Here is a 14,275-nt window from a genome sequence, read left to right on the forward strand (position 1 = left end):
CTGCCTCCCTGATGTTGCCTCACGATGTCATCGCATTTATGTCATGATGTCATCGCATGTGAGCGGTTTCTGGAGGAAACATCTACAGCTTGGTTGATCTCTGACATGCAGAGGTGGATCAGAGCAACTCTTTGTGATGGAAACATTTTATAAAGACCTTGACTCAAAGTGGGTCATCCAACCAGAACCGGACCGGACCGGATTCCTTCCCAGCAGCAAGAAGCAGAGACCCGTTCTGCTGCAGGAGCAGTTCCTGGTTCTGGCCGTCCCCTCCGTCTGGAGCTAAACCCCCTGAGGCCGCAGCCGACTGCAGATGGAAACTCGAACCCATAACCAGGCGGGTTAACGAGTCCCTTCCTAAAAGTCTCTAGTCCAAGAATCTGCAGCCGAGTCGCCTCGTCCTCCACAGGCCGGGTCAGCCGAGGACTTGTCAGAAGCGACTCGCCGCGACCCGATGTGACACAATTTCCTGCCGCTTTGCTGCGTCCGGTAGGCTGTCAGCCGGAAACTCGTCAGCCTGGGTCAACACAGCAACCTGCCACAGGCAATCAGTCAGCAGGAGCAACCAGAACCAGAACCAGACTGGTCAAAACTTGGATCTGCGGACAGAACTTTTCTCCAGAACTCTGTTTGCTAAAAAAAATCTCCCAGAATTCCTCGGGTTTTTCTTTTCAACATGTTTTAATGTTTTGGACAGAAAATTTTCGGTTCTGTTTACAGGAATTCTTTTAGCCTGAATCTGGACGGAACCAGAACAGGTTCTGTTGGGTTTTAGAGGTTCCCGTCCAGCAGCTGGGTCTGCAGGTCCGCAGGGCTGCTGACGGTGAAAACGCGGTGGGAGGAGCTTCCTCGCTCCACCAAGGTTGCCACGGCAACGCCCAAGTCCAAATGGTTCAGGTAGCCGGGCGCCAGGCGCTCCGGAGTCGCCACACCTGTGTTGATCTTCACCTGTTGGAGAGGAAGAGGAGGCTGGAAGAACTGCATGGTGGGAGATGAACCATAAAAAATGGCAGATTTAGCAAAACAACTAAAACATGAAAACATTAAAAGTGCTGGGAGGGGTCAGAGGTCAGAGCCAGGGGTCAGCCCCCCCTCACCTGGCACAGCCTGCAGTCTACCTGCGGGTATTCCTCTCGCAGCACCTGGCAGAAGGCCAGCGCGCTGGCGGCGCCGACCGTCAGGAAGCCGGTCCCCGGCATCAGCAACTGCTCTCCGGCTCCCCCTGGAGGCAGAGCCACACGGAGCAGACTGGGGTTACTGGGAGCTGCGCCTCCCCAACATGTTTCTTTGGGGTTTGTTAGAGAACAAACAGCATCTCTACAGTGGAACATGGTGGTGGCAGCATCATGTTGTGGGAAGATGGCCGCAGCTAAATCAGGACGATACTGGAGGAAAACGTGGGGTCAAAGTTCAGCTTCCAGCAGGGCGACCAGCCAGAGGTCAGATTCATGAGCTGGAATGGCCTAGTCAAAGAAGCTTATTGCTTCTGAGTCTTGTTGCCAATGACGATGCATCCCGAGGTTTGAATACTTTGCCATGATTACCTGTGATGAAGGTGTAGCTGCAGGACGGATCGTCCCTCACCAGGGGGAAAAACGTCTTCCAGGAGACGAAGGTGCTGAACAGCAGCGCGTCCAAAACCTGCAGACGACGACAGGCAGGACGCATGAGGACAGCAGGGGACATGGGGGACGGGAAGGAACAGGACAAGGACAGCAGGGGACATTCACGATCACTGTGTGCTGCAGGGTGTGTGTGTGCTGACCCAGTGCAGGTCCTGGAGGGTCTGGGTGTGTGGCGGGCCGCCCTGCCACCAGCTGAAGCCCAGGGCAGAAACCACGTCCGTCACCTTCCCCACCTGCTGCAGCAGCTGCTGCTTTGCCTGCTGCGCTCCGTCCTCTGAGCCTGGACACACAGAGAGCGCGTCCGCATGGCGTCCCAACCTTAAATCATCGCTTTAGCATGTAAACACATTGATTTAACATTAGCATGCTAACAGGTTGAATTAAGGTTGGCATGCTAACCTATTAATGTAATGTTAGCATGCTAACGTGTTGATTTAATGAAGGGGTGCCCAAAGTCGGTCCTCGAGGGCCGGCATCCTGCATGTTTTAGTTCTCTCAGTGGTACCAACAACCTTTTCAGCGTGTCACTGTTCTTCTTAGGCCTTCCAATGAGCCATCTTTTGGTCCCTAACCTGATTTAATGTTAGCATGCTAACATGTTGATTTAACGTTAGCATTGTTAACGCGTTGATTTAACGTTAGCATTGTTAACGCGTTGATTTAACGTTAGCATGCTAACGCGTTGATTTGACGTTAGCATTGTTAACGCGTTGATTTAACGTTAGCATGCTAACGCGTTGATTTAACGTTAGCATGCTAACGCGTTGATTTAACGTTAGCATGTTAACATGTTGATTTAACGTTAGCATGCTAACGCTTTGATTTAATGTTAGCATGCTAACATATTGATTTAACGTTAGCATGCTAACGCGTTGATTTAACGTTAGCATGCTAAAGTGTTGATTTAATGAAGGGGTGCCCAAAGTCGGTCCTCGAGGGCCGGCATCCTGCATGTTTTAGTTCTCTCAGTGGTACCAACAACCTTTTCAGCGTGTCACTGTTCTTCTTAGGCCTTCCAATGAGCCATCTTTTGATCCCTAACCTGATTTAATGTTAGCATGCTAACATGTTGATTTAACGTTAGCATGCTAACGCATTGATTTAACGTTAGCATGCAAACGTGTTGATTTAACGTTAGCATTGTTAACGCGTTGATTTAACGTTAGCATTGTTAACGCGTTGATTTAACGTTAGCATTGTTAACGCGTTGATTTAACGTTAGCATGCTAACGCGTTGATTTAACGTTAGCATGCTAACGCGTTGATTTAACGTTAGCATGCTAAAGTGTTGATTTAATGAAGGGGTGCCCAAAGTCGGTCCTCGAGGGCCGGCATCCTGCATGTTTTAGTTCTCTCAGTGGTACCAACAACCTTTTCAGCGTGTCACTGTTCTTCTTAGGCCTTCCAATGAGCCATCTTTTGATCCCTAACCTGATTTAATGTTAGCATGCTAACATGTTGATTTAACGTTAGCATGCTAACGCATTGATTTAACGTTAGCATGCAAACGTGTTGATTTAACGTTAGCATTGTTAACGCGTTGATTTAACGTTAGCATTGTTAACGCGTTGATTTAACGTTAGCATTGTTAACGCGTTGATTTAACGTTAGCATGCTAACGCGTTGATTTAACGTTAGCATGCTAACGCGTTGATTTAACGTTAGCATGCTAAAGTGTTGATTTAATGAAGGGGTGCCCAAAGTCGGTCCTCGAGGGCCGGCATCCTGCATGTTTTAGTTCTCTCAGTGGTACCAACAACCTTTTCAGCGTGTCACTGTTCTTCTTAGGCCTTCCAATGAGCCATCTTTTGGTCCCTAACCTGATTTAATGTTAGCATGGTAACATGTTGATTTAACGTTAGCATTGTTAACGCGTTGATTTAACGTTAGCATTGTTAACGCGTTGATTTAAAGTTAGCATGCTAACGCGTTGATTTAACGTTAGCATGCTAATGCGTTGATTTAACGTTAGCATGCTAACGTGTTGATGTTTTGCATCTGCAGTTTTACACTCAGCAGTAAATTCAAGCACTGAGAACTTAAGCAGCGAAAATGGTTGAAGAAGAAATGGGACCTCTGGGTCACCATGGAAACCCACTCTCCCATCCGCACCTGTGGAGCAGAACTCCTGTTCTACATGCTAGCAGCTAAGCTATAAATCTGTTGGGACGCGACTACTTGCTGGAGTCTGTCAGCTGCTCCAGCAGACGGACTCCAGCAGTCCGTCTGGGCCACCTGGGCAAGTGGCCATAATGTTCTGCCGAACTGTTTGTTTTGTACTGTTACTGCCATTCACCAGGAGACGCATCATGCTGTGGGCCAACTCACCCACGTTCCCCACTACAGCGATGAGGTTGTCCTTGCTGCTGGGAGAGACGAAGGCCCGGAGTTTCTCCAGTCGGCCGCCGTCTCTGGAGATCACCGCCGCCTTAAACCCTGAAAACGGAGCAACCCGACTCAGCAACTAAAACACAACTAAACCCCAAAACAGCAACTACAACACAACTTAACCAAAAAACTAAACCCTAAATCTGTCTTCTTTCTACAGGCTCTCCTTTGAGAATTGCTGTGGTTCAGCAGGAAGATGTTCTGCTCCATTCTGGACTTTTCAGAACATCATCCATCTGGAACCGCCTCAAGTAAAGGAGTTGATTCCAATGTTTGGTTGAGCTTCTATTAATAACTTTATGCTGTCTACTCTCAGTTTGACTAGAGATGTGAGATTATAGATAATGGAGGAACGTGGGTTGTTTCGGGTTCCGGTTCGGTTGGTTTTACCCATAAAATCGCTTAAAAACACAATAGATTATAAATAGTTCAGCAGTTCATGGCTGGAAAATATTGAAAACCGCCAGGAAAACTCATAAAAACTAAAATACGCGAGGCGCAAAACTGCGCTGAATAAGAGTGACAATAAATAATAATAATAATAATAATAATGTACCTTTATCCAGCAGGGCTTTGACTATACCAGAGCCCACCGTCCCCGCTCCTCCCAGAACCAACACGACCCGGTCTGACTTGGACATGACCGCAGATGGACAAGAGGAGAAGGTTCTGTGTGAACTGGACCTGAAGCGGACCGCTTCTGGGCCGCAGCGAGCTGCAGACCGAGGCGGAGGAGAAGCTCCGCCCCTCACGGCCCGCAGGCGGAGCTTGAGCGGGCCGCGGCGCCTCGGAGGGTCTGGAGCTTTGGAGGTTTTTGTTCAGATTCCTGATGCCTTAGAATATGGATGAGTCAGGATGAAGCTGAGATTAAATTATGATTCAAGTAGAATTAAATTCAGTTTGCAGGCTTTGCATAAATCTTTTATTTTAGCTGTTGATTAAAAAGATACTCAAATATATTTTTCTCACAAAATCTGATGTTATGCATCTGCCCCATTGCTATTATTATTAGTGGTAGATTATTACAATTAAAGATCTGTATTATTAAAGATTATTATGACGCTTTATTTCTATGTTCCCCTTGATTTTCTGAAGGATTCTGATAAATATTAAATTTTTATATATTCTTATACCGGTTCTACTGTAGCATCAGATTATGGGTGCTCAGATAAATACATGCCGATAAACCTCATAATAGATCATTAGAGATCAGCCCGTTATGAATGAGTGAATCATGCAGAGCAGTGAAGCAGCGCCATCTGGTGGAGGGAGTTGGTTCTTCGTACTGGTTGGTGACTTCAGCTGTTGAACATGAGGCGCTTTTCCACTGACCAGTCCCTGGCCGGTTAACGTCCGGCCCGGTTCGGTCTGGTTCTACCCCAGGTATTATCCGCTGCGTTCCCTGGGCGGGCCGTGAGCAGCAGCAGCTGGTGGAGCGTCCTTCAACAATGGAGAACCTCCTGGTTCTGGTTCTGATGGACCAAAATAAACCCATTTGTTTCATTTAGTCTTGTAGAAATTCATTGCTCGCCCGAACATAATGATAAAGACTCAGATCAGCTGATTATTTCACTATAATTACATTCTAGAACTTTATTTTTTTAAATGTGCAACCTTTCGTATTTAGATAATGTGGTCAGAAGATAAAAACTAGTAGCCACGCCTAAGCTTTATTATATTTGAATAAAAAATAAATAAAACTCGCATCACAAGTTTACATTATGTAGTTTCACACCGTCTGTGCTAAACTGCAGGTCAGATGGCTGAGCAGCTTCACCGTTTCTCTCGTTTTTCCTGCTGTCTGTTCTTCAGAGCGGCTAACTGCTAACTGCTAGCAGCGCTGCTGCTAACGTTATGAATTGCGGTAGTTGGTGGCGAGGATGAAGGCGGAGAACACAGGTTGTGGTGTGAAAAAAGATGATTATAACTCCCTCCGGGTAGAAAACAGACACAAGGCGTTCTTGATAGTTACTGGCATTTAATAACGATGCCGTGAGAACTGTACAAAGCACAAAATACATTTTTACAGAAAGAAAGACATTCTCATAGATAGACTACTACATAGCAAAACATTTACAATAATGTGGCTTGACTTACAAAAAAACAGATGTATTACTTCACCTTTAAAAAGACGTGGCTAACAAACTCGATAAATTCTTCAAATAAACATTTCCACACAAAACTAAAATACAAAAATGCGTACCTGACTGACCGCTTCAACCTGAAAGGGTTCAGAAAGAAACCAACCCAGCTACACGAGCCTCGGTGAACGCCTCACCGAACCTCCACCAACCAGGAAAATAAAGCATGCTGCCCTCTACCGAGTGCGGCGTGTAACTAAAAATATGAGCCTTTATGACCAAGATGGCGGCGCGTGAACAACGCGAGGCTCAGCGTCTCTCCAGAATCTGCTCTTTAGTGGTTTTTTATCTATTCATGACTGGACTTTTTTTTCAGAATTGCACAGCGTTGCTGCGCTACAGCAGAACTTCTGGACCTTTGGAGCTACAATTTTGACTCTGTGATCGCAGATCTCCGACTCATCCCAGAGATCTCCAGAACACCGGAGGCTGCTCACTTCTCCTGGCCGGGTGGAAGTGTACGCAGGCCGCGACGAGAACGTAAACAAAGGCGGGGTAAGCGTGGAGGGGTGCGAGCTAGGCTAAAGCTAACACCACATCGGCTCCCATTACCCAGCATTTTCCTCGCCAATGTCCGTTCTCTGGCTAATAAAATGGACGAGTTATGACTATCCATCACGAGTGACAGACGGATTATGGACTCAAATGTGATGTTTTTCACCGAAACATGGCTAAACAACAGCTGACCGGATAATGCTATCCAGCTAAGTGGACGCCACACACACCGAGCCAACAGGACAGCAGGTGACTCCGGCAAGACCAGAGGCGGAGGTTTGTGCATTTATATTAACAAAGCTTGGTGCACAGACTCTGCTACTACCGAGAGCCACTGCTCACAGAATGTGGAGTTTTTAATGGTCAAATGCAGACCTGATTACCTCCCAAGGGAATTCACCTTGATCATCCTCACAGCCGTGTACATCTCCCCGGATGCTAATGCCAAGCTAGCCATGAAAGAACTCTACGCGGCTATTAGCAAACACCAAACCAAATACCCCGAGGCTGCTTTTATTGTTGCAGGTGATTTCAATCACTCCAACTTGAAGACAGTTCTTTCCAGATTCCACCAACATGTCTCCTGCCGCACCAGAGGAGACAAGACCCTGGACCATGTCTACTCCAATCTGGCTGGAGCCTACAATGTGACACCCCTCCCCAACATCGGACAATCAGACCATCTCTCCCTGTTCCTCACACCTCGGTACTTACCACTCATCCAACGTGTGAAACCTACCGTGAGGACAGTAAAGGTGTGGCCAGAGGGCTCAGACGCTGTGCTCCAGGACCGGTTCAGGAATACAGATTGGACTATTTTCCACCATACAGACTTGGATCAGTACGCCTCATCTGTACTGAACCATATTTCCACCACCATAGAACGTGTCACCACCTGCAAACGCATTACCATGTACCCCAACCAGAAACCCTGGATGAACTGAGACGTTCGTCTCCTGCTGAAGGCCTGCAACATCGCCTTCAGGTCAGGGGATGCACAGACTTACAGTGCAGCCAGGGCTGAGCTGAAGAAGGGAATCAAGAAGGCCAAACACCACTACAAAAGGAAGGTGGAGGATCATTTTTCTAACGCCAACCCCCGACGTATGTGGCAAGGCCTTCAGATTCTCGCAGACTACAAGAACCCCAATACCACCCTCGCTTCTACTGATGTCTCCTTCCTCAACGAACTTAACAACTTCTATGCTCGTTTTGAGAGAGGGAATACCACAACTGCAACCAAAGCAGCTACCACCCCAGGCCAACAGCCACTGACTTTCCTCCCCACTGACGTAGGAGCGGCTCTGAGCAGGATTAAATCCCACAAGGCTGCGGGTCCTGATGGCATACCTGGACGTGTCCTCAGAACGTGCTCTGGGGAGCTGGCAGGAGTGCTGACGGACATCTTCAACCTGTCCCTGGCCCGCGCTGTGGTACCGACCTGCTTCAAGTCTATCTCCATCGTCCCAATCCCCAAGAATCCCAACCCAACCAGACTCCATGACTACCGCCCGGTAGCCCTCACCCCCATCATTACCAAGTGCTTGGAGCGGCTGGTCTTAGCACACCTCAGATCCTGTCTCCCCCCCACACTAGACCCCCACCAATTTGCATACAGGCAGAACAGGAGCACAGAGGATGCAGTCTCTATAGCGCTGCACTCTGTCCTTTCTCACCTGGACAGTAAGAACACTTACGCCAGACTGTTCTTAGATTTTAGTTCAGCATTCAACACTGTCATCCCATCACAACTCATTACCAAACTCACAGACCTCGGCATCAGTCCACTCATGTGTAACTGGTTGCTCGACTTCCTGACCAGTCGACCTCAACATGTCTGGCTGGACAACCACTTCTCATCCACCATCATCATAAACACCGGAGTGCCACAAGGCTGTGTGATGAGTCCCTTCCTCTACTCCCTCTTCACCTACGACTGCAGACCTGTCCACGGCTCTAACGCCATCATCAAGTTCGCAGACGACACCACGGTGATCGGCCTCATCAGAGATAATGACGAGGCCGCTTACAGGGAGGAGGTAGACCGTCTGGCTGAGTGGTACGACAAAAACAACCTGCAGCTGAACACCGAGAAGACCAAGGAGCTTATCGTGGACTTCAGGAGGAACGCTGACCCACATCCACCCATCCACATTAAGGGGACAGTGGTGGAGCGTGTGGACACCTTTAAGTTCCTGGGAGTCCACATCTCCGAGGATCTGACTTGGACGACCAGCTGCTCCGAACTCATTAAGAAGGCACATCAGCGCCTCTTCTTCATGAGGACCCTGAGGAAGAACCACCTGTCCTCAGAGATCCTCACGAACTTCTACCGCTGCACCATTGAGAGCATCCTCACCAACTGTATTACAGCTTGGTACGGGAACTGCTCCGTCTCCGACCGGCAGGCGCTGCAGAGGGTGGTGAAAACTGCCCAGTATATCGCCGGGGCAACGCTCCCTGCCATCAAGGACATCTACGGGAAGCGTTGTTTGAAAAGGGCCGGGAAAATCACAAAGGACTCCACTCACCCAGCACACACACTCTTTTCCCTCCTGCCCTCTGGGAGGCGCTACAGAAGCCTACGGACCAGAACCACCAGGCACCGGAACAGCTTCTTTCCCACAGCTGTCACGCTTTTGAACGCCTCCTGACATAAAACATAAACTATAAGGACTGTACTCCCCTATCCTCTCATACAACAATAACACATGGACTATCCTCACACACACACACATCACGGACTGTTTTCTTCACACACACATACAACCTGTAAATTTTTTCTGCCATTATTTATCTATAATCCATTCCCTAACATTCTTGTATAATCTGTATAATCTGTGCATATAGCTCCCATATTTATATTTATACACAATATCTATATCTCTTGCTATAACCCCTTATAGTCCATACATACATAGTCTGATACATATGTAAATAAATATTTATATCTCGTAGAGCACTTCTGGATAGATGCAAACTACATCTCGTTGCTTGTACTTGTGACAGTGCAATGACAATAAAGTTGAATTCTATTCTATTCTATAACAAATTAAACATTGGTTCCGCTCCGGTAACATTTGTACAACCTTTAATAAACATAAAATATTTTACCCTTTATCACTTTAACTTATCTACACCAACTTATAACCATGAAATTAACCCAAACTGTAGAACTGCCGCTGATGGCAGCCACATTAATGATGAGTCATAAGTTGCACAATCCAGGCAGCACAGGTGAGCGACAGCAATAACTCCCACACCGGTAGCAACTGGTATAAAGGCTAGACATGACATGACAAACAGAATAGACGCAACAAGGAGCAGGGAACACAGGTGGGGTTAAATACACAAGGAAGGTAATCAAGGGAAACGAGGGACAGCTGAGGACAATCAAGGGTTGACGGGACAGAGACACAACCGAACACAGAAACCTAAATAAACACACCGAAAAACCAAATCCTCACAGCTAAACTTAGCGCATGTGCTACTGCGCTGCTGCTGGTTAAACTCTGATTGCTCCTCCGACTGAGCAGCTCTGGTAGCAGTCGGCATGGAAACGTAAATCACGAGCCAATCAGTGAATGCGGCCAGCAGCCAATCAAACCGTTTCGGCGCCGTCCCTGGTCATAGACAGGGTTCCTGTCCACTGGCTAGGTGCTTCTGGTTCTACCCCTGAACTAAGTATCTGTTCAGTTTCATGATTCACTGAAAATCTGAAAAAACAGCCGAGCAGAACCGGGCCGGATCTGTTAATGGAAAATTAATCTGGTGGTGACAGAACCGGGACAGAACACCGGGATCGGACCACTTGGAAAAGCGCCTTTATGAACTGGAAGATGGTTAATCACCATTAAAGAGTTTCACAGAAGAACAGTCTGGCAGAGAGGACAGGAAACGGCGTCATGGCAAAACATCCTGTCGGCCTGCAGAGAAGACGCCTGCCAGGACGTCCCACCGCGAGGACCCGAGTCTCTGCTACCCAGACTTCTGGTTTTCTTTCCAGTGAGGGATTCTCCCACCTGAGCGCAGCGTCTCTCAGTAGTGACGGACAGACGGAGCCTCATGAAGCTATGAAGTTTTCCAGCCCTTTGCTTTGCCCAAAGGTTCTTACTCGATGTTTCATTCATTCCTCACTACTGACATCTGCTGCTGAAACCGTAACAGCCTTGTCACTCAGTTAGATCATACTTCAAAAAACAGGTAAATGCAACATTGTCTCAAAGTTTTCACCAAACCCATTTTTAGTAACAGAAGAGTCACTGAAATCACATTTAATTCTGATATGTTTTAGTTATGAAAATGATTTGTAGCCAATCTAATCCTGGTATATGTTGACCATCAGTGGTTGTGTTGTGTTTTCTTTAGACTGATTTGACAATAAAGACATTCGATGTTTTAGTGTCTTGGGAGTGCAGTGCTTGTTGGGGCATTCGCTTTTTCTTGGATTTCTAACTGGCTCTGGTCCCTTATATTTCACTACATGCAGAATTTTAGTCTTGCAACACCATTAAATCAGTTTCTGCTGAGCAAAACTGATATATCTTTGCTGACCAGACTACAAATCATAGTGGGAATTTCCAGATGGTGAGAGATTGGGAGGTGGAGGGTTAATAATTATTATTATTTAAGAAGAACTTTATTGTTAGCGATCATTTCAAAGTATTCCCAGATGTTAGATATTTTATTCTTGCTGGCTCCATTTCAGATAATCAAGTTTTTTTGTGTAGCACATTTCAGCAACAATGCAGTTGAAAGATATTTACATTATAAAACACAAAAATATAAAGACTGTTATATTTGCACAGGGGACACTGAACCTTCTCCTTGAATTCATGAGAACATATTCTGATGCGATGTGACCCATCAGACAAGATATTCTGAGTTTGGCTGATGGTAGATTGATCAAACAGAGACAGGATACATCCCAAGTGTTAATGATCTTACTTGCCATCTTCACCAGACTTTGAATTTGAGTTTTTAATTTAACTGTAAGATTTCCAAACCATCCAATAATGCCATATCTCAGAATAGACTCCACAGTTGCCCTATAAAAGATCAACATTATCATTATCATGTTAGCTACATGGTGACTAGCTAATGTTAGTTACATGGCAACTAGCTAATGTTAGCTACATGGTGACTAGCTAATATTAGCTACATGTTGACTAGCTAATGTTAGCTACATGGTGGCTAGCTAATGTTAGCTACATGACTAGCTAATATTAGCTACTTGTGACTAGCTAATGTTAGCTACATGTCGAATAGCTAATATTAGTTACATGACTGCCTAATGTTAACTACATAGTGTTAAGGAAAAGGATTATTTTAGTGCTAAAAATATACTTAATCTTACGACATGGGTAAAGGCATAGACAATACTCTTATTTGGAACAGGTCTCGTCTGAGATGCGGTAAGCAGACAAAGCAGGGCCTTTTCCTCCCCCGCTGACACACAGAGCAATAAAATTTACAGTCCGAAAGGGGTTAGAGACTTCTTGGCGCCTCTCCCCGTATCAGACGGAGATGAACGCGAAGTAGTCCGCCCTTTTACTTAGATAAAAACCAGACATCTGAGCTGTAATGAGGGGAGTTTCCAAGTTTCTTTGGGGGCCGAACAGGTCTCTGAGTGGTCGAACAACAGAACGCCTTCCTTGCATATATTAAATAGGGAAACACCTCTTTAGTTTAAAAATTCCAGGTCAGCAAACCGAGAGAGAGTTTTTTTCCATCTTTTTCTCCACGTGGGCGCCTTTGTCTGTCTCTGTGTTTCGTGTTGTCTGTTTCCCCTTGTCTGTATAAAATGTATATCTCTGTATCTCTGCAGCTTTGTTAACTGATTCATGCGTTGCTTTGTATGAATTAAACTCTGTGATCTGTGACGTCAACACGCTTTGTTGTTTCGTTTTAGCAGCACGCGGTCGCTGCACGTCGCCCACGGAGAACGTCACTCGTCGAGGATCCCGGGCAAAATTAAAAGAGGAAGAAGGAGCCAAACGTTTTGTCCAAAGCTAGCATTAAATGATCCTCTCTTTTTAATAATAGATAGATAGATCGTAGATAAATCTTTATTGTCATTGTCACAAGAACAACGAAATTTAAAAAGTGCCATCAGTCAGTGCATATGCTTAAAAACAAAAAATAACCGTCTCACAATTTACACACAATGTAAGAAATAAATAACAAATAACTGAACTAATAAGTAAGAACAGCCACATTCTCACATACATCATTTATGATGATTAATGTTTGTTTTTGATTGCATTTAGTTTTGTTATTGCTGTCGGGTAGAAACTGTCTCTGAGACGGTTGGTTCTGGTTCTGGTTGCTCTGTATCTTCTGCCTGAAGGCAGCAGTGTGAACAGAGAAGGTCCGGGGTGAGAAGTGTCCTTTGTGATGTGTTGTGCTTTTCTTAGACAGCGGTCGCTGTGCAGGTCCTCCAGTGAGGGGAGAGGGCAGCCAATGATTTTTTGGGCTGTATTCACAACCCTTTGGAGAGCTTTCCTTTGAGCCGTAGTGCTGCTGTTATACCAGACGCAGATACAGTAGGTCAGTATGCTCTCTATGGAGCACTTGTAGAAGGACACCAGCAGCTTCTCCTTGATGCTGTTCCTCCTGAGAACCCTCAGGAAGTTCAGTCTTTGCTGGGCCTTTTTTTATCAGCTCCAAGGTGTTCATGTTCCATGTGAGGCCCTGCTCAATGTGGACCCCCAGGAAACGGAAATCAGCTACCCTCTCCACACATTTTCCCCCAATGGTTAGTGGTGTAATGTCCGTTTTATTCCTCCTGTAATCTATTATGAGTTCTTTTGTCTTTGAGTTGTTGAGGAGCAGATTGTTCTCCCTGCACCACTGCAACAGCCGCTCCACGTCACCCCTGTAGGCGGACTCGTCGCCTCCTGAGATGAGCCCCACCACTGTGGTGTCATCAGCAAACTTGATGATGGTGTTGCTGTGGTGGGCAGAGGTGCAGTCGTATGTGTACAGACAATAGAGCAGGGGGCTCAGCACACAGCCCTGTGGAGAGCCAGTACTAAGGCTGAGGGCAGTGGATGTATGTTTCCCCACCCTAACTCTCTGCTGTCGGTTGGTCAGGAAGCTCAGAATCCACATGCAGGTGGAGTGAGGGAGGCCCAGGTCCCCCAGTTTGTCCACCAGTCTGTGAGGGAGGATGGTATTAAAAGCAGAGCTGTAGTCTACAAAGAGCATCTGCACATAGCTCCCCTGCTGTTCCAGATGTGACAGAGCAGCATGGAGGGCCGTGATCACAGCGTCCTCTGTGGATCTGTTGGCTCTGTAGGCAAACTGGTGGTGGTCAAAGCCAGGAGGGAGAAGTGCTGTGATGTGACCCCGGACCAGTTTTTCAAAAGACTTCGTCACCACAGGGGTTAGTGCCACTGGCCGGTAGTTGTTGAGGCAGGAGATGTGAGGTTTCTTGGGTATGGGGACTATGGTGGAAGATTTCAGGCAGGATGGGACTGTAGACAGGGCTAGGGACTGGTTGAAGATGGTAACTAGCTCATATTAGCTACATGACTGGCTAATGTTAGCTACCTGGTGACTAGCTAATGTTAGCTACATGACTAGCTAATGCCAATATATCATGTTAAGCTTGTTAACAAGGGT

The 14,275-nt window shown here is 46.5% G+C and overlaps 1 protein-coding gene across 1 annotated transcript; it reads right to left on the reverse strand.

The window, feature by feature from the left end:
* Nucleotides 1–771: 771 nt before the first annotated feature.
* LOC102217493 lies at nt 772–4,692 on the reverse strand. Its single transcript, XM_005817028.2, has 6 exons — nt 4,570–4,692; nt 3,954–4,061; nt 1,766–1,905; nt 1,545–1,641; nt 1,098–1,222; nt 772–948 (listed from the first exon to the last, which is right to left on the reverse strand). Exons 1-6 carry the CDS (start codon nt 4,652–4,654, stop codon nt 772–774), a joined length of 732 nt encoding a protein of 243 aa, XP_005817085.1. The 5' UTR covers nt 4,655–4,692.
* Nucleotides 4,693–14,275: the final 9,583 nt, after the last annotated feature.

Source organism: Xiphophorus maculatus, chromosome 2 (assembly GCF_002775205.1).
Source record: "Xiphophorus maculatus strain JP 163 A chromosome 2, X_maculatus-5.0-male, whole genome shotgun sequence".
NCBI lineage: Eukaryota > Metazoa > Chordata > Actinopteri > Cyprinodontiformes > Poeciliidae > Xiphophorus > Xiphophorus maculatus.